This window comes from Panthera onca, chromosome B2 (assembly GCF_046562875.1).
Source record: "Panthera onca isolate mPanOnc1 chromosome B2, mPanOnc1 haplotype 2, whole genome shotgun sequence".
NCBI lineage: Eukaryota > Metazoa > Chordata > Mammalia > Carnivora > Felidae > Panthera > Panthera onca.
In genome coordinates this window covers 148,484,876-148,504,041 of record NC_138343.1, presented here as the reverse complement: position 1 = coordinate 148,504,041, position 19,166 = coordinate 148,484,876, and the positions used below count along the sequence as shown (strand labels likewise).

At 58.3% G+C, this 19,166-nt stretch overlaps 1 protein-coding gene across 6 annotated transcripts in view; it reads left to right on the top strand.

Annotated features, from left to right (window-relative positions):
* The window catches only part of RPS6KA2 (ribosomal protein S6 kinase A2), a 349,946-nt gene that overhangs the window by 298,946 nt on the left and 31,834 nt on the right, over positions 1-19,166 (top strand). For all 6 annotated transcript variants that reach the window (XM_078447561.2, XM_060617075.3, XM_060617077.3 and 3 more), the window contains one exon: positions 10,704-10,768. In XM_078447561.2, coding sequence (XP_078303687.1) covers positions 10,704-10,768 — 65 coding nt within the window. The remainder of the gene's footprint in view (positions 1-10,703; positions 10,769-19,166) is intronic.

Sequence of the window (19,166 nt, the reverse complement as noted above, 5' to 3'; positions counted from 1 at the left end):
TTTCCTGATCATGAATCAATTGCTTACCTCCCCTGAACGTCTCCGTCCGTGTGCACGTGACCCAGAAGGAATCCTTCCCCGTCCAAAGCCAACCTGCGCTGCAGCCTGGCCCGTCTTACCCCGCAGAACGCACCTGCCTCAGAGTCTGGGGCGCACATAAACATCTCGCCGGCCATTTCCACTCATTTCTGGGCCCCCCGAGCCCACCCGGTCAGAGCCCCTGTGTTGTTCTGCCCGTCTTCAGATGCCTGGTCCCGACACCTGGGCACACCTCTATTCTGATTCTGTGTCTCCTTCCCGAGTGCTCTACCCTGACCGGCGTGGGCACAGCCTCTCCGCACAGCCCGGAGGCAGGCTGGGGGCAGCTCCAGCACTCCTCTGCCCGGCTCACTCCTCTTCTGGGGCCTCGGCCCTCCCAGGGAGGACGGTGGTGTGCATGGGGCACTGCCCTAAGAGAATTATTATCTCATTGAAATCCTCACAGCAGTGCTTCCCGGTAGGGAAAGGAGGGTATTCACAGAACGCCTGAGTCACTTACAGTTGTTTAACTGTCGTTTTTCACACTGCCGTTTGTTTTTCTCGAAGTAACGACTCACGTGGCAGTAGGGTGTTGTAAGCGTTGGCTCGGCAGCTGGTTAGCGAAAGCCCAGATCTACCCGTCTTCTAGGTTTACCGTCCCTAGTGCATTGTTTTTCCATCCTCGTGAGTGGTGCCTTGTGGTCACAAAGTGGCTGCCACAGCCCCAGGCGTCACATTCAGTTGAAGGGAGGAAATGGATAAAAAAAAGCTGCCTCTGTCCCTTTTATCAGGAAGGCAAAGCTTTGCCAAAACCTTGGGACTTCCCTGTGCTTCTTGTGGACAAGGAACTGTCACATGGCACTTCTAACTAAAAGGAAGGTAGGAAGACAAGTATCGGGATACAAGGAATAGGGGATTGGGAATGGTTGTCTTATTTGCCAGCCTCAAGGTCAACTGAGGAGGTATTCAGGAAAGGGTGAGCGGACTTGAGGGAGGCCCTGTGCCTGGCCTGCCCCCCCGCATTTCTCATTCCTCTTGGGCAGATCTTAGGGACCCGTCAGTTACGAAGGAGAGGAACTCTACAGTATGTAATCCAGGCTTGCCGGAACGTGGAGAATGGCAGGGGTGAGCCTAGAGAAGGGGAGCTCCTGAGGAGCCCCGGGTGGCAGCACCAGGCACAGGGGCAGAGGGCCAGGACCGCATCCTCTCCGGACCGGTTTCCTTCCCTCTCTGGGAACGGAGCGTGATGGCAGTAACTATCTCCAGTGTGGTCGGACGGACTGGAAGGGCCAGAGTAGTGCCCGACCCACGGCACACACTGTAACGTGTCCGACAGATCTGTCAGAAGGCAGAGATCGTCGGCGCGCAGAGACCCGTGGCGGAGCCCGTGTCGGGACCTCTTGGCCACGTTGCTTCCCCCTGATCGGACCCTTTTCTTTCTCCGCCGCCTGGTTGTGGGACAGGGCAGAGCAAGGTTGTCCGATGCACAAGGACCGGTAGCCTAGCTCTGGCAAAAAAACAGGAAAAAAGTCATTTTATGGGATGCATTTAAAAGATACAGTTAAACATTTTCCTGAGATCGTTGCAAAAAAAAGGAAGATTGAATGTCTACCTTCCACGACAGGACAGCATTCGGGTGACTTACCTCGTCCTGAATTTGAACCAGAAAGAGAGCAGGGCCTCTCCAGTCACGAAGAAGAGTTGCCCCCAGAGGACTCTCTATGCAGTGCTCCAACAGTAATTGTGCTGATGGCTGAAACTCTTCTTTCAAGACCAAGTCTGTGCCGCACAGATCTGTCCAGTCTCTGCCTCGTCGCTGTCGGGTGCACGGGACACGTGCGGAAATCACACACTTCCTAAGGGGGCCGGGGTCGCACCTCCTCTCCCGCACAGCTGCCCTCTCGGACACGCCCGAGGGAGCCTGGCTGTGAGTCTTAGCCTGCCCGACCTCTCCCCGGGGGAGACCAGGCTCAAAACAGAGAGACAAAAACGTGGGGCACGTCCGCTCGCTGAGACACACAATGTGATTCCGACCCGTCTCCTGTAGATGCTGGAGAATTCTGTCTGGAAGCCAGTCTCCTTTCGGATACCATTGCATTTGCCAGAGAGCATTTGTCACAGTGACCCGGGTGAATGCGACACGGGGAGGGGCTGTGTTCTCCCTTTGTTCTGGAAGAGGGATATCATTTTCGAAATAGTCTATTTTTTGTCTTAGCATGTAATTATACAAAAATCATAGTTCTCTAACTCCAAATATTACTTTATCATTTAGTTTAAAAAAATTTTTTTAATGTTTTATTTATTTTTGAGACAGAGAGAGACAGAGCATGGACAGGGGAGGGGCAGAGAGAGAGGGAGACACGGAATCCGAAACAGGCTCCAGGCTCCGAGCTGTCCGCACAGAGCCCGACGCGGGGCTCGAACTCACGAACTGTGAGATCGTGACCTGAGCTGAAGTTGGACACTTCACCGACTGAGCCCCCCAGGCGCCCCTATTTTATTATTTAGTTTAAATAATTGACGAGCGAGAAAGATGGGCATATTTAGTGTACAGATAATCGTCCGTTAGAAGATACGGGCCCATTGGAGCCCACGGAGGCATGGAAGCCAGCCGTCTGTGGCCAAAGACTGCCCTCCGGATCATGTCTAAAGGGGATCATCACGCAGTTTTCTAGGAGCTATCATCCTTCCCTTGGGAATGTTCACAACATGCGACGTCCACACTGAACATGAAGAAACTGTAGTCGGGGTCATTGCTTACATAGCTTTCCCAAGGAAGGCAACTGAATCTTTGTTTCTCTTCCAAATTTTTATCTAAGTTCTAGTTAGTTACTGTGGTATTGGTTTCGGGGGCGGAGCTTAGTGGTTTATCACTCACATACAACACCCAGTGCACATCCCAGCAAGTGCCCTCCTGGACGCCCATCCCCCACCCACCTCCCTCCGTCAGCCCTCAGTCTGTTCTCTGTTGTTAAGAGTCTCTTATGCTTTGCCTCCCTTTTTTATATTATTTTATTTTTCTTTCTCTTCCGCCATGTTCGTTTTGTTTCCTAGATTCCACGAGTGGAATCATATGCTATTTCCCTTTCTCTGACTGACTTATTTCACTTAGCAAAATACACTCTAGTTCCATCCACATCACTGCAAATGACAAGATGTCATTCTTTTCGGTGACTGAGTAATATTCCATTGTATACATAAACCACATCCTCTATCCGTTCATCAGTCGATAGAAACGTGGGCTCTTCCCGTACTTTGGCTGTTGTCGATGGCGCCGCTATGAACATTGGGGCACATGTGGCCCTTTGCGTCCGAATTTTTCTATCCTTTGGGTAAATACCTAGTAGTGCAGTTGCTGGGTCGTAGGGTGGTTCTGTTCTTAAAGGAGCCAACTGAAGCCACTTGCCCCCAGATCTTTAGCCATAAGGAGAGAGACCACACTGGGTAGATTCATCTTGACCTGCAGGGCAGCTGGGTTGGAAGGCGGGGTCCTCCCCTCCTTTCTGTTTGCTGTGAGCCTTATTCTTGGCCCAGAGTAGCCCCCGTGCCCTTCAGGGAGCTCAGAGCCCTCACCCCAAAGCCCGTTCTCACACAGATTTGTATCATGACCACGTTACCTTCACTTCAGCCAGAACCTCTGTCTCTCCATTCCTAGCCTGTTGAAGAGCCCTCGCCCACCAGGTGGCCCCAAGGACCCCAGCCCCGGAGGCCCGGCCTGATGTTGGTGCTGGGAAACAGCAGCCTTTCTCTACGTCTTCCCCCCCCCCCCCCCAGCCACCCGCCTCCCGGTGCCTCCCCACCTGCTGAGTCCCCTTGTGAGGGGGTAAAAAGAGAAAGGCGACCACAGGCAAGGCTGAGATGCTCATTGGCTGTCCCCTGTCCTCTGTGGGCAGAGAGAACACCCAGTTCTGGAGGCCGGAGGTCCAGGAACAGGGTGTGGGCAGGGCGGGTGCCTTCTGAAGCTGGGAAGGAGAGTCTGTCCCCACCTCCCTCCCCCCCTCCAGGGAGATGCTGGATCCTTGGTGCTCCGGGGCCTCAGGGGACACCAGCCCCCCCTCCCCCACTCTCCCGTGTGTGTCTGTGTCCACATTTCCTCCTTTCGTAAGGCGGCCGGTCATGTTGGGTCAGGGCCCACCTGCCCAGTATGACCTCATCTGTAACCACATCTGCAGGGTCCCCACTTCCAGATAAGGTCACATTCTGAGGTCCTGGGGGTGAGGACATCGACACAAGAATTTCGGAGGGACACAGTTCAATCCGTAACCCCCTCCTGGGGCACGTGCATAGAAGATGCTGGAAGAAAGAGCAAAGATGCCTTACACCTTGCAGGTGGAGGTGCTGAGGCCCCCTCCCCCCATACGATTTGCACAAGGGCCCACGGCTACCCCGGGCCTAAAGCTGGCATTTCTGCCCCGGGATCCCCCGAATGTCCTCGCTCCAGAGTCTGCATGGAAGTCTCACCTGCCACTGACCGGGGGCCGTCGCCGTTCAGTACACACGCCGTGAACACCCGCAGTAGGTGCCGGTCACGCGCAGGTGCTGGTGCTGCCACGGCCTCCGCCGCGAAAGCCGGTCACGTGGGCCGGGAGGCCAGAAACCGCAACCGCGGGGGGAGGCGCCCCCTGCCTCCGCCCTGCTGCCTCTGGGGGGACGGTCCCCCGGCAAACCTGAAAAGCCGGTCCCTTCTGTGAGGGCAGGACGCTGGCGGGCGGAGCGGGCATCCTGGAGGGAGGGGAGGGAGAGGCAGGAGCACGCTGTGTTCCGTGTCGAGAGCGGTGAGATGGCCCACTTCACGGACTTCAAGAGCCTCGGAGTCAAATCTGTGTTCTTCTGTTTCTTTTTAATGTTATTTTTAGAGAGAGCCAGCGCGTGCATGTGCACGTGAGCAGGGGAGGGGCAGAGAGAGGGAGAGAGAGAATCCCAAGCAGGCTCTGCCTTCACAGCACAGAGCTCCGTGCGGGGCTCGAACTCATGAACCGCGAGATCGCGACCTGAGCTGAAATTGAGAGTCAGATGCTCGACCGACTGAGCCCCCCAGGTGCCCCACATGTGTGCTCATTGCGACCGTGACGGTGTGCACGTGGCAGCTGGTGTGCACGTGGCAGCGTGTCACACACTTATTTACTGTACGGTGTGAGAGGCTCAGCGATACGACCCCGTGCACGGTAGGTCAGCGGCCCAAACAGCTGCTGTTGTCGGGAGTGGGGCCAGGGGGCGGACTGCCCCTGCAGGATTCCCGGGTTGCATCTGAGAGGCCACGGCCGTGCTGGGGACGGGGCAGGGGGCGGGCGCGCACAGTAGGCCCCAAGAACATCACAGGAAAAGCTGGAGCAGACGCCGGCAGGTGGGGGGGCCCGTGTGATCTCCCTGTGCCTGAGGGGGGTTCCGGGAGAGGCAGTCCAGGCCAAGCCGGGTGCCGAGGGCACCAGGGATCCCTCTGAAGGAGGCAGCCAGGGGACAGTGTCGGTGAACTAGAGAAAGCCCCCTGGGGCCCGTGTCGCTGGTGACCTGGTCCACACAGGTCTGCGGGGAGGGGGAGGTCGGGCGTGTTCCCTGAAGGAAGCCTCGGGAGGCCTGTCCCTGCACTGCACCTCAGGGTCCTTGTCTCCGCCCCGGGGGTGCCTCCAGGTGCGACGCTGGTCACCCCGAAAGATTTGCGAGCCCGGGAAGCCAGAGACAAGAACCTGGGGAAAGGCCCCGTGCCAGCCTTCATGCTGCAGCCCGGGAGCACCCGGGTGGGGTCGGGTCGAGCGCCCTGCGGAGCCTCGGGGTGTGCCCGTCGGCCGTGGTCACCAGACGGTGGTGGCGGCTCTCGTGACTGGGGCTGTCGGGCAGGCCCTACGGGGCGGCTGTTTTGAGTAAATGCCTCTCCAGACCTTCTGCAGGATGGGAGGTTGCAACGGACCCACTCTAGGGCTTTGCAAAGTGGCCGCTTGTCTGGCTCGTCCCTCGTGACCGTCCGTGTCTCCTGTAGGAACTTCTGGGAGAGTCTCAGACCCCCAGGGGGATGCGGCCGCGGTCAGGTAGGAAGGAGATGGGCCGACGAAGGTAAAATAGCACGGCCGTGTAGCCCGCGTCGGATCCAGTCCCCAAGCACACCTGTGGGGAGCGGCTCCCCCCGCTGGCAGACGGACGGCTCTCTGTTCTTTGCGTTTGTGTTCTGCTCTCCAGCGTCCCATCTCCACAATGCTTTCCCCGTCCTGGTCTCCGATGTCCCATCCCGGCTCCCGTCAGCAACAGGCCGACCTTTGACGGCTAGGTCAAGACCAGCACGCCGGTCGGCTCCAACCAGCCCTGGGGGCTGAGCGGGCGCCAGACCCCAGCTCTCAACCGGCAGTGCCCTCTGAGACCCAGCAAGCAAACATTTTAGACCCTGAGTGAATGAGATGCCAAAGGGCCGGAAAATACTTCCAAACTATGAAAAATAACGTGTAGGCGAAGGGTAAGTGATTAAAAGGTAAAGCACAGGCCTTGTGTTCACATCCTAGACGGTGCGGCCTGGACGTGACAGTCGGGCAGAGCTCGAGTGTATGCGAGGACACCAGTCCCAAGTGAGCTTGTCCTGAGTGCTCCCCAAGAATCCGAGGCGGATACCGTGTGACTCGAAAACAGCAGCCAAATAAAATACTTCAAAGGCATCTCGAAGGGGCCGGGGATTAAACATTTCCCCAGGCTGTCTGTGGAAGTATTTGGGGCAGATGCCCAAACCCTTTGAGAATAATTTACTGAGAATGTACAAATCCAGTGATGATTAACCCCACGGTGAAAGAGGTCGCCTTGTTAAAAATGTGGAGTGGAGAGCCGACCGTAACCGGGGCCGTGGAAAAGCAGACCCCCGCCACCGCCGGAGGGCACGCTCACGACTGTGCATTGACTAAGGAAGTCCCAACTGGGTGCCAGGTCACACCGTCCCCCCAGGGGTAGAAATCAGACGCGTGGGGCCAGATGGACACGTCCAGTGATACTGCAGTTTGGGGATGGACCACAGATGATCAAATGTCCCTACTGCAGAGAGTAAGCGTGAACCCTCACATCTGCTCCTTTGACGTTTCTAATTCATAATTACCTGACGTTGGAGAACGTGGTCAAAACTCCTCACTTCCGGCGCACTGGGTCACCGCCCCCCGACGGCTGTGATTCAGGGACCTGCACAAACGCTCCCTGACTTTCCTAGCCCAGAACTCTGCCCGATTGTCAGATGTGTGCGGTTGACGTAGAAAGGGGTCATCAAGGACAAAACCGCCTACTTAACACATTTGAGGAGAAGATCAACAAAACCAGAATCCAAAATAATAACCACATGGGTCCTAGGAAGGTTGACGTAGGCCTTCAAAAACCGTGTGCAGAAACTTTCCTTCTGTTTTACATTTTTCTCCTTTGGAACACCTATAATTTTTGAGTAATAGCCAAAGTGTTAATTCGTTCACTGTCGACTGTTGGCTGAGGCCTCAAAGCACGAACGTGGTACAAAGCCTCACTGCAGCGGAAGGAAAAGGTGCAGATAGAAATGTGCTAATTAAGCATCCGAGAGAACCCAGCCTGCACCAGCGTGGAATTTGGAGCTACACCAATGTCTGTGTTTCCTTTGGGTCTCGCCTGGTTCCAGTTCCTGTGGCTCGTATTCGCAAGTGATGAGCAAAGACGAAACGTAATGGGAACAGAAGGCAAAGTAGGTTCTTCAGAGGCATTGAGCCGATGAGTCACACTGCGGGTGCGAGCCACCTCGGGCTCCGAGCTCGCACCTCTGACCGACCCCCAGTGCTCTAGCAGCAGGCCAGCGTTCACCGAGAGGGATCCGGGAAGCAGTAGGCAATCGGGGGTGGGGTTCCCTCTACTTTAATCCTTATCACCAGGAGCGTGTTTCAGTCAGAGTTCTGGGCTTGGTCAAAGGCGGCCTGCCCACAGGATGGGCTGAGGGAGGTCAGCGCTGGGAGTCAGACCGCGGATTGGTTCTCCACGTTTCTTTACAACAGCGCTTTGGGTCCCTGTCAGGGGCTGCTAGCTGCTGGGACCAGGTCTCAGGGCTCTGGTCAGGGGTTCACAGAACAAGGGAGACAGACCCAGGAATCCGGTGAGGTCCTCCAGGAAACACCTGTTTCTACTCATTCTGGCACTGCTGACACCAGATGTCTGGGTTTTCCATGCCAACAAATTCTTCACTTGTCAGTAGACGCCAGCTTGGAGTCCTATAAGTGACTTCAGTCTGGCTCTAACCACCCAGAGTTGGCACAGACCCCGAGGGCTCAGTCCTACAAGGTGTCCCCGCTTCTGGTGCCCCTCCCACAGCCCAGGGCCTCACCTGTGCATCCGACCAACCAGCTATAAATCAGGAGTTCCCAAGACCCCTTCTCTGGGTTCAGTAATATGCTAGAACAGCTCACGGAACTCAGGAAACACTGAGATCTGTGTTTATCACAAAGGATATTTTAAAGGACACAGTTGAAGAGGTGCATAGGGTGAGGTCTGAAGGACCTTGGAATTTGGGGTGCGCCACCCTCCCGGCACATGGATGCATTCTTGCACATCAACCCACAAACTCTCCAAACCCTGTTGTCTAGGGTTTCTATGAAGTTTCCACTATTTGAGTGTGCTCCATTAAATCACTGCGGTGGGTGATACGCCCCTCCTCCAGCCCTCTCCTCTCCCCTCCCTGGAGGTCAGAGGTAAGGCTGGAAGTTCCCACCCTGTAGTCACGTGGTTGGCCCCGTGGTTGGCTTCCGTGGTGACCAGCCCCCATCCTAAAAGGGCTTTCCAAGGGCCACCCCATTGACATAAATTCTGTGTGTGGGGGTGGGGGGATCAAAGAGGCTTGTTGTGACCAACAAAAGAGCTGCTGCTGGGGCCAGGGACCACAACCAAATACTGATGATTCTGTTATCCTCACGACTTGGGAAATTGCAAGAGTTGGGGGGCTCTGACCGGGAGCCAGAGACAAAGACTGAAATAGATGCTTCTCACCATATCATCATATCACAGGTCCTCAGAAGAAAACTCCAAACTGGACTGAGGACGAGGGTGGAGCCCCAGCCTGGGGGCGACACAGATCTCCCTCCAAATCCTAGTTCTCCTCACAAACTCTCGGGCGACCTTGACCACCTTACCCCGTGTCCTTCAGCCTAAAAAGTAGCGGTCACAGTCGTAGGCCCTCGGTGTGCGCAGAGCCGGGCAGGAGAGCAGAGGAGAAATCCCAGAGTCTGACCGCCACCCACGTTGCCTTGTATCACAAGTCCAGCGATGCTGCGGGACCAGCAGCGGGTTCTCCCCCAGAGTGTTGGCCTGGCCAGGCTTCCCCGGGCAGACACGGGAGGTGGGCCTGGGCCTCCGTCCTCCTGAGACATCTTTGCCGAGGACAGCTCTCGCCCCTCCTTTTCTCCCCACGTGAGCACAAGGACCAGGATGCAAAAGCATCCGGCCACATCCAGGAGGGCCTCATCTTCTGGGACCCCGGGACCCCGTGTGGGGCTGCCCCCCAACTTCTCAGGCCCCGACGGTGAGGCTGGATGGGGAGCACCACAGTGAGCACAGCAGCTCGGGGTGGCTCCCCATCCCAGCTCCCTCCCCCATCGGCCAGCAGCCACCAGCTCCCGTTGTCCTGGGGTGGCCCGCAGAGCCCGGGGTGCAGAATCGGGAAGCCTGTGCCTCACAAACCGAGTGACACGGAACCCCCGTCCCCAACCTTGGGACAGGAGCTGGCTGGAGACGGCCCAGCCCACGCGGCCCCCGTGCCACCAGCCCCCTCCCTGGCCCACAGTCTCTTCCCCCAACTTCGAATCCTGGAGAAAACACAGCTCTTAGGGCCTTAGGGTCTTGGTTTCTCTGATTAATGGACTTATTTTTAGAGCAGCGTTAAGTTTACAGAAAAGTTGAATGGAAAGTACAGCCAGTTCCCTGCGCGCTCCCAGCCACCCCCCTGCACGGTTTCCCCTAACACTAAACTGATGTCAGTGCCATGCGTTTGTTGTAAGGGACAGACCAGCGCTGGCCCAGTGCCTCCGTTAGGCTCCCTCTGCCTGTGCACTCACGGCAGACATATAGTGACACAGTATCGGGCAAAAAAGTTTCACAGCCCTGAATCCTCTGTGCTCGGGAGACTCGGGCCTCCCTCGCTCCCTCAGCTCTTGGGATTTCGTGTGAGCAAGAGAGGAAAGAGCCAGGCCGGGCAGGAACAACCAGCCCAGCGGAACTGTTTATAAGCCGTCTCCAGGGGCCCCGGCGTTCGCTCGTGTGGACGCCAGTCTTTCTCTGGGTTTCGTCCCGCTGGAAGCTGCCTCTTCAGTTCCTGGCTTTCTTTCCCTTCCCTGTAAACCCAGAGCAGCCTCCTCTCCCACTGCCCCTGTATGTCCGCTGCCTTCTGGAAGGCCGGCCTGCGCCAGCTTTAATGGGCGTCTGAAGTGCGGCCGGAGGGCGCCCGGCTGGCTCAGTCGATAGAGCTTGTGGCCCTTGTGGTCTCTTGACCTCTGGGCAGAGTTCAAGCCCCACGGTGGGTGGCGGGCGTGGAGCCTACGGGGCCTCCAGCTTCCTCCCCCGGATTTCCAGGCGTCCCCACACCTGCGGCAGGAATATTCCAGCCTGCCTCACCCCTGCTCTGGGCAGCCCAGCCCCTCCCTCTGCTGCGTCCGAAACCATCAGAGGCCACGAAATCGGGGGTGTATTCTGATGCCCGTGTCTGCTCTGTCCCGGGACAGGTGCTGGCCTTGACGGGGTAGAGGAGATCAAGCGGAACCCCTTCTTCATGACCGTAGACTGGAATGTAAGTTGCGCACGGCGGTCCCCGCCTCTCATGACGACGGGGAGCGAGGGGGCGGGCACACCAGCCGGGTACAAACCAGAGGTGAACGCGGCCATGTCACCTGGAGGAGGGTGACACCTCTCTCCGGAGCCTATGAACAGGCTGGCATTTTACAGGCACAGACCAGGGACCACCCGTCCCCGCAGCACCAGGCCCGAAATCCCTTTATCGCTTGGCCCTCTAGAGGCAGGTTCAGATGACCCTGCAGCCGCTGCCACGCACTGGGGACAGAGTGGAGATCACCGTCCATCCGGCAAGGGGCTGCAGGAGCCCCTCAGGTCACTTGGTCACTGGGCTGTGGTTTGCTGGGTCCCTGGGCCTCTGTCCCTGGGCCCCTGGGCCACCGCGGGTCTCCAGGCTGCTGGGTCTCTGGGCCACTGGGCCGTGGGCAGTGGCCCACTGTGCAGGCCTCTTTGGTGCTGAAGCACTGGCATCTCAGATTCTGTGTTGCTTTTCCAGTATCTTTGCAGGCCCGGGCCCCCACAGCTAGCACTCTTACAGAGTTCTTAAAGAAAAAATGTATCATCCAGACCGTTAAAGACAAAATCATGGCTGACGCTTGTTAGCGACCTAAGGAAGACTTACCGTCGTGGTGCATTTAGGGGCCACTGGGCCGGGGTCTGCAGTCGGGAGAGAGCTGGGGCTCAGCCCGGCCGAGCTTGGGCCAGTGGGGTTCATAGCCAGGGGACGGGCCGGGTGCCGATGGAAAACCACTGAGAGGAAACACCAGGGCCGAGGGGCTCTTGTGCTGGACGCCAGGCCTGGTGATGAGACAGACATCACCTGGTCGGGGGAGGAGACCCCGTCAGAAGTCAGCCTCTGGCTCCAGTTCCCCAAGCCGGGGCCGCAAAGCCGCGCGGCGCCGGACGCTGGCTCCGGGGCTCCGGAATCTCAATCTCATTCCACCAGCCGCTCGGAGCCGTTTCCAGACCCTCAGCTCGGGGCTGGTTCATCTCAACAGCTGCCCTGTGCTTTGTGTGCACGGAAGACGTCCCTCCTCTGATGTCTGTTTCTTTCGGTCCTTTCCTTTAGGCGAACACAGCTATCACATTTGGAGATCTTAACAGAGTGTAAAAAAAGAGTTAATGTCCTCTCTAGCACAGGGCTGTCATCATTACCCGTGTTTGCCCTTCCCTCTGTCTCCCCCGTGTCCCCATGGAGCGTGGTGCCCCAGCCGCTTCCGGCCAGGAGTGGCTCGGCGGCCCCCAGCCCCCGGTGTTGCCCCTGATGGAACCCCTGCTCTCAGAGCTTCTGACCCTCCTCCCCTCTCCTCCTCTTTTGGAGAAAGTCAAGCTGGGAGAACGTGAGATTCTTTAATACCCACGTCTATGCTTCTGACTATGCAGCTTTTACGAGATCAAGTTTCTTTCCAACGGTGACACTGGAGAGGAGCGTGTGAGATGCTGGCACACGTCACCTCCCCTCCGGGGACACAAGCCTAGCCCAAGGGCCAAACCGACAGCAGGTTGAGTTCAGGAAAATGGAAAGGGGAAGCGGGACATCAGAGCCACTGCCTGCGCGTGAAATGTCTTTTTACTTAGCTTTCCGGAGATGTAGGCTCGCACGTGACATCGCGCATGTCATCCCCAGCTCACGGACGGGCACCTGAAGGTCCTTTTCAGCCGATTGTTTTCGACTTCCGTACAGCACGGAGGCTCTGCTGTGTGGGGTGATGGGGTCTCAGGCCCCCGAATGCCGGCACGGCACCACACACGAGAGCCTCAGAAGCTGAGCCCTGGGGACGTGCCCCCCCCCCCCCGGCACCCCGCGAGGACGCGCTCTGGGGCCAAGGGGGTTGCTCTGCCGTGTCCCGTCCCCTCCCACCCACGCGGCCCAGAGTAGAGCCACACACCCCCTTCTGTTGTCACTCACTGTTCCATCGGCTCAGCCTGTTGTTGGGCATGTTGGAGACACCTCCAGGACCTGGGGACAGAGTGGTGGCCAGGACGGGCAAGTCCTACACGCTGGGCTGGGAGAGAGAGGCAGTAAGCAAAGGGTGCACCCTTGGTTCCAGAGAGAAAGCAGCTCCGTGAAAAGAACGAGCAGGGGAGCTGAGACCCCCTGTCCCTCCCGCTCCCCTCGCCCCCCTCTCTGCGCACCTGTCTGCCGCCCAGCACATCCGCCCCCGGGGGCCCCCTGTGTCTCAGTTATGTCCTCCTCATGTCTTCTCCTAAAAGCCAGTTTCTTGGGGGCACCTGGGTGGCTCAGTCAGTTAAGCATCTAACTCTGGATCTCAGCTCAGGTCTTGATCTCAGGGTCACGAGTTCAAGCCCCACATTGGGCTCCGCGCAGGACGTGAAGACTACCAAAAAAAAAAAAAAGCCAGCTTCTCGCTGAAGTCTCCCTGGGGGCCCTTCCAAACCTGCAGCTCCTCGCCCAGCGCCCCGACTCCCCTGCTCCTTTTCCTCCGGCTTATCACCTTCCAAAGCACTGGGTCACGGCCCTTATTTATGTCGATCGTCCTTGTCCGTCCCCTGCCGTTCGGTATATCCTCCCCGAGGTGAGGATTCACTGTCAATGTTGTTAGACGTGTCTCCCACGCCTCTGAGATGCGCCTGGTTCAGAGGACGCACTTGGTAAATACTGAGCAAGTGAGGGAACAAGAGAGGCTCTCGGGGCAGAGGAGCCCACTTCTCGCCCGCTCTCTGGGGCACCGCAGCCCCCCGCCCAGGCACAGCCGAGAACACAGAGGAGAAGGAGATTGCTGGGGCGTCGGCTGGGACGACCAGGAGGGACCGGGCACTCCGCTCCGGGCGCCATTCAGCACAGCTCTGCCCAGGAGGACCTGTCGGCAAGAACTACGGACGGACGCTCATCTCGGCCAAGAAGGGAGCCCCCCGAAGAGCAGGCCTGCGGAGGGGGGACCAAGAGAACCTCCTGCACGACGGCCTTGAACCCCACGCCAGTCGGCTCTGCGTCCCAGGGGTCCGCGCCAGCTCTGAGCAGCGGCCCGGCCTGTGTCTGCAGCGTTAGGAAGGCGAGGGTCCCGCGGGAGACCAGCTCCAGTGCACCCAGCACCGCTGTGCCGGCCAGGGGACGGGGGCGGGGGTCCCTGCCCGGACACACATGGTCATTGGAATCTTGCACCAGGAAGGCGGCAGTCTGCATTATTTCAAAGTAATTGGACTAAAACTGAGGTTGGGAAACCTCTCCTGTTGCTTTTGGCATTTGATTCCGTTGTGTCTCTGAGAGAGGCCCTTCAGATTCACGGGGACTGAGCATATCTACCCTCACTTCAGTATTTGCCCGCAGAAGACGAGGCAGGGACGGAGAGGGAGGGAAGGCTCTCATTCCCTCTCCAGCCCTGGATGAAAGCAGCCGGTGCGTGGTTAAGGGAGCTCTGAAGAGCCACTTCTGTGCAAATTCACTTATTCCGCAAGCAGTGCTGGGTGCCGGCCCGTGAGTCCCGGTGTCGCAAAGACCAGCCCCGGCCGTTGGTCACACGCCGGGCACACCGCAGACCCATCGGGAAAGCAGACGTGAAAATGTCCGACCTTGACGGGTGTCCGGACGTGCGCCTCCTGCCACAGCAGCCTGGACAACTGAGGGCCACGGCAGAGGAGCCTCTGCAAAAGCCGTTACCACCAGGAGGCCTCCCCTCTGCCCGGCAGGTGCTCAGGACGACAACGAGAAGCCATTTCCTCAACCGTCTGGTTTCTGCCCGGGTGTGCGAGCCCAGCTCCGGCCTCGGGACCCGACCCGGAAAATATAAACGTACTTATTTCGCTCTCTGCTTCCCTCTGTGACCCAAAGCTGCCAGCAGAAATTTTCGGGTGACCTGTTGGTGCGGAATAAGTCCGTTCCCAGTGGATGTGGGGTCACATCCCCCGGTTTGCCCTGCTCTGCCATTAACTTGGCTGCACAGCCGATCAAATAAAACCGCCTGGGAGCAGATCTTCCTGAAAGAGCCTGGTTCGGCAGCCAAATGAAAACTTGTGGTTACAGCCCGAGGCCTCGGCAGGGGGTCAGGGGGAGCCCCCGCACGTAGTGTGCGTTTATTTGCCCCTGATGCTACGGGAAAGTTCATCACCGCGACCCGCGGGACCCCCACCCCAGCCCGGGGGCCCCTCGCCGTGGGACAGATGCTTGCCTCGACCACAGGCACCGCGGACCGACCCCTGCTGACCAGCTTGCTGCTTCCTGGCCGGGGCTGGGACCTTCACTGTAGCCGTTCGGCGCCCGTTATTGTGAGGAACTCACGCCTGTGTTCTTTTCATCCTTCTGAACCCTTCCGAGGGTAGCAGGTGTTGTGATTCTGTGAGGTGGGAGGGACTCCTGCGGGAAACTGAGGCACAGGGCAGTGAGAAGACAGCCCGAGGTCAGCACCTGCGAGAGCCCCCCGACCTTGCCGGTCGTGCATGCCAGCAGGAGAGGAGAAAGGACTTCTTGCCCCCAAGAGTGGATTTTAGGGGTTCGGGTCCCAGGAGCGGCGGGCTGCTGCCCAGTCTCGGTGCCTGTGTCAGAGTGTGAGGCAACTTCTGTCCATCTGTTCCCACATTAAATACCGGGCTTCTCCGTTCAAGGAGCCCGACAGGACTCTGTTCAAGGAATGACCGCCCCTCCGTTCAGCACCCTTGTAACCCATATAGACGGAGTCCCATCAGATCCCCCCTCCCTGGGTGCTCGGAGGCTGTTTGAATTCTGTTGCTCTGGCCAGGCTTACGGCGAGGGTAACCCGTGTAGACAGAGCCCCATCAGATCCTCCCTCCGCTTCCCCGGGTGCTCGGAAGCCGTTGGAATTTTCTGTTACTCCAGCCAGGCTGCCACCACTCTGTGTCTCTGCATTATTTCTGCGTCGCTATTTCGGGAACGATCTATAGCTGTGCCCTTTCCTACTGGAGAGTGTTAATTTTGAAATGCCTGTAGCCAAAACTGCCTACAGAAGCAGATGTTACGTCCGTGACCCCAAGCTCGCCTCAGCCTCCTATTCCATTACCCAGTTAGCATTTTCCCTGTGCTCCCTCTGTTCTGCCCTCTGTCATCTGAAGGTCTTTTAGGTATAAATAGCCGTGCTGCACCTGCTCAGAGCTTCCTGGCGGATACTGGCTCGATGCGAAATCCGTTCCAATGTGGCTGTGACTTGTGTCAGCCTGAGATCCTGGGACGAGCCAGATGATTTGAAGTGATGCCTGGTGCATTGATCATGAGACCCCATTCTCTTTCCAGCAGTGTGGATGGATCGTTCTGGATGCTCAGAGAGGGGAATCTAGGTCAGAATTATAATGCCTCTCGTCAAGCTCAAAACCTACACAAAATGCTGCTGCCGTTTCGTTCTCGAATTAACCCTGTGTGCCACAGTTTACACGGCAAAATGAGAAGCGAGATTACTTTTTCGCTAAAACCTCCAACCCGCTCCTAGGTTTGCACACAGGGAAAGAAAAGCATGTGTGATAATAACACACACTAGCACTTTCCAGAAGTTTATCCAGCAACGGGAAGAAACTGACCGACCTTTATGACCGCAACAAGCATAGGGGAACCATGCACAGGGCGGAGGGCACCTGGCCACCCTGTCCAGCCCTCCACTACCTGCTTAGAACCAGGATGAAACCACAGCACCCTCGGGGCACCGCAGGGTGGTGTTCCCGGCCGCCCTTGGACAGGCTATGCTCATAGGCGTAACAAGAACAGGGACCGGTGTTCGGGGGGCTCTGGAGTCTGCACAGGGATTCCCGCCCCACCGTGATGCCCCCACCGGCCGGCAAGCCTTCGGCGGACCCTCTCGCACGCCCTCCCCTCCCGTCAGCTAGGAATCCTTCGGGAAGCACAGGCTTACAGAGGAGGTTCAGAAACACGAGGAAAAGCAGACGTGCACATGCGTGAGTGAAGCCGGAGTTTTTACACGCTGTAACGCACTATGATGGCTGGGCTCTGTGCCGGGTTCAGGGGGCATGCACCGGGCTAGGAAGGAGGGCACTGAGACTCTGCAGCAGGGGAAGAGAGCGGGTACCACGTCCTCTGCTAGGTTACAGGGGTCATCCTGATGAATTCCTTTTCCTGACGGTAAAGACCTGGAAAGTGGGAAGCTGTGCCTCCCCCAGAGGTCGGCCTCCCGGCCAGGACTGCTGTGCCATTCTCGGGGGGCTGTCTCAGCGGGACACCAGGGTAGAACACGTGGCCCCGGGAGTCAGCTTGGTCACAGGAGGCACCTGTGCTTTCTCGGGTTTTCCTCCGTGGGAGGCCGGTTAACAAGCAGAGTTGGGCAGGTTTCTGCACGGAGGGGAAGGGGCTGGGACTGTGCCAGTCACCTCGACATCCCAGCCGGCTTCTCATCAAAGCCAGCGTGCGGTTCTGTGGCTGGTGGCCGGGTGGGAAGCGAGGCTGCGGGGTGTCCCGAGCAGGGCGTCACGGTCCCCACCGCGGGGTGCGCACACAGGCACAGTCGTGGCCGCCGATGCCTCCGGGAGCTGCCCAGTGAACCATCAGGGAGCAGAAGCGCTTCGGCTCCAAAGTGCTGGGTTCGGGGGACTGTTTAATCCGCAGCCGTGAAGCTGGGGGTGGGCACTGGCTTCCGGCTTCCAGGGGACCCCGTGCTGGTGGAGCTGGGGTTAGAAGAGGAGCTGAAGGTCACCTTCAACTCCAGGTGCAACGCCTCCCCTTTGGATTAAGTGACAGCCAGTTCTGTGTGCGTGTAAATAAATCCCCCTGTTAACGAAAGCAGGAGCCCCCGGCTCGCGGAGATTCCTCTCTCCCCCTCTCTCCCTCTCTTCCCCCGCCCCCACCTCCCCAAGTAGCGAGAGAAGACACGGATGCCGAGGGAGAGGATGTGCGTTTTCCTGGAGCAGGACAGATAGCGATTTAATCACCCAGCTCGAACACCGCAGGAGAATCGCTGGTGCGAGGAGAGAGGGTCTGAGCCCCGCAGGGCTGCGCTGGGCCATCGGTCTTGGTAACGGCCGGCATTTTAATCAGGGTGCACAGCTCACTTCTCCCTGTTAGGTTTCCTCTGACAAGTGCATACATCAGGGAAGTTTATTCCCATCCCGGAATGCGTCGCCGCCGAAAGGAGCATCTTTCTATTTACGGAAAGAGTTCAAGGAGTAAATCAATCCCTAATGAAATCTATTCACCCAGGGCAGGAAATGACCAGCGAATGCAGGGCGGAGTTAACACATTCTTTCTCGTCGGGTGACTCCCGAGTGCACACCCTGAGCCCCGTCCTGTGCACGCCGCGGCCCCTGCTGCTCCTTAAGCGGCGGAGCCCGGTGGCCATCGGTCAGTGCCAGCCTCCGGGGCCCCTTCGCCCGGACACAGCTCCCGTTCTGCCAGCCGCGCCCGCACTTCCCGCGGCCACAGGGGCCTCTGCAAGGGTGTGCTCCGGGCAGGGACCAGGACGTCGTGCCCTGCTGCCACCTGCTGGACCCTCCCCCGCCGTGAGCGCTGCTGTAACAGGAAGAGTCGGGATGCCTGACCCTCCTCCCGGCCGGCCCTTCGTCACTCCTGACCTTGCACAACTCACCCCACCTATCTCAACCTGGGTTTCCTCACCTGTAAAACCAGGAGAGGAAATCTGCTCTTCTGTGTTATTGAGAGATTCAGAGCAGATCTGGATGGGAGTCACTGCAGACGTTTTCAGAGCCATCAGGATCCCTGGCTCCAGAGCTGAGCTCCAGACTTACTGAAACAAAGGCACCGAGAAAGGGCCCAGGGGCACTCCTGTGATCAGGCAGAACTAGGGAAACTCAGACGGCTGCAGCCAGACCCGCGTCCTGGTATCCAAGCCCCACAGCCAAGTTACCATCCCGCCAGGTGCTTAGCACCCTGGCCAGAGCCGCTACTGTGCGCCCAGAACTTCCACGTCCTGAAATCCACCCCGGTGGCGCCCCCTCAGCCTCCACCAGGACTGGCAGCACCGAGGCCCCCACACCTCTGCAGCCCACAGCCCACCTCCCCGACCCACCGAGCCCAGCCTCGCCCCCCTGCCCACACTCCCTCTTCCCCATCTGCAGCTTTATCCGCCTCATTACCGGGGCCCGATTCCAAACTGTGTTGTCCCTTAAATTGAATCTCCCCAAAAGCATGAACTGTCGCCCTGCCTGAGAGCGTTGAGAACACCACAGTCAGGTTTGGAAGGCATTTTCAAATTTCCACTAAGACTGGAGCACTGAGGGGCGTGGGTTTTCCGGGCATCCTGTCACAGCTCAGGTTCCGTGATGCAAGTTCGGGGCCTCCCGACGTGGCCATTCTCGAGAAAGGCTGACTCACCATCGAGTCAGGTGTCGTGCTGGGCCCATCGGAGGGCACAGGCGTGTGTAGAAGGGGCACTGAAGCAGCTGCTCGAGCAGCTCCCCAAATCGGGGACGCCAGAGCAGGTGCCCAGGGCACGTGCCCCAGCCCCCGCGCCCAGGCTCGGTTCCCT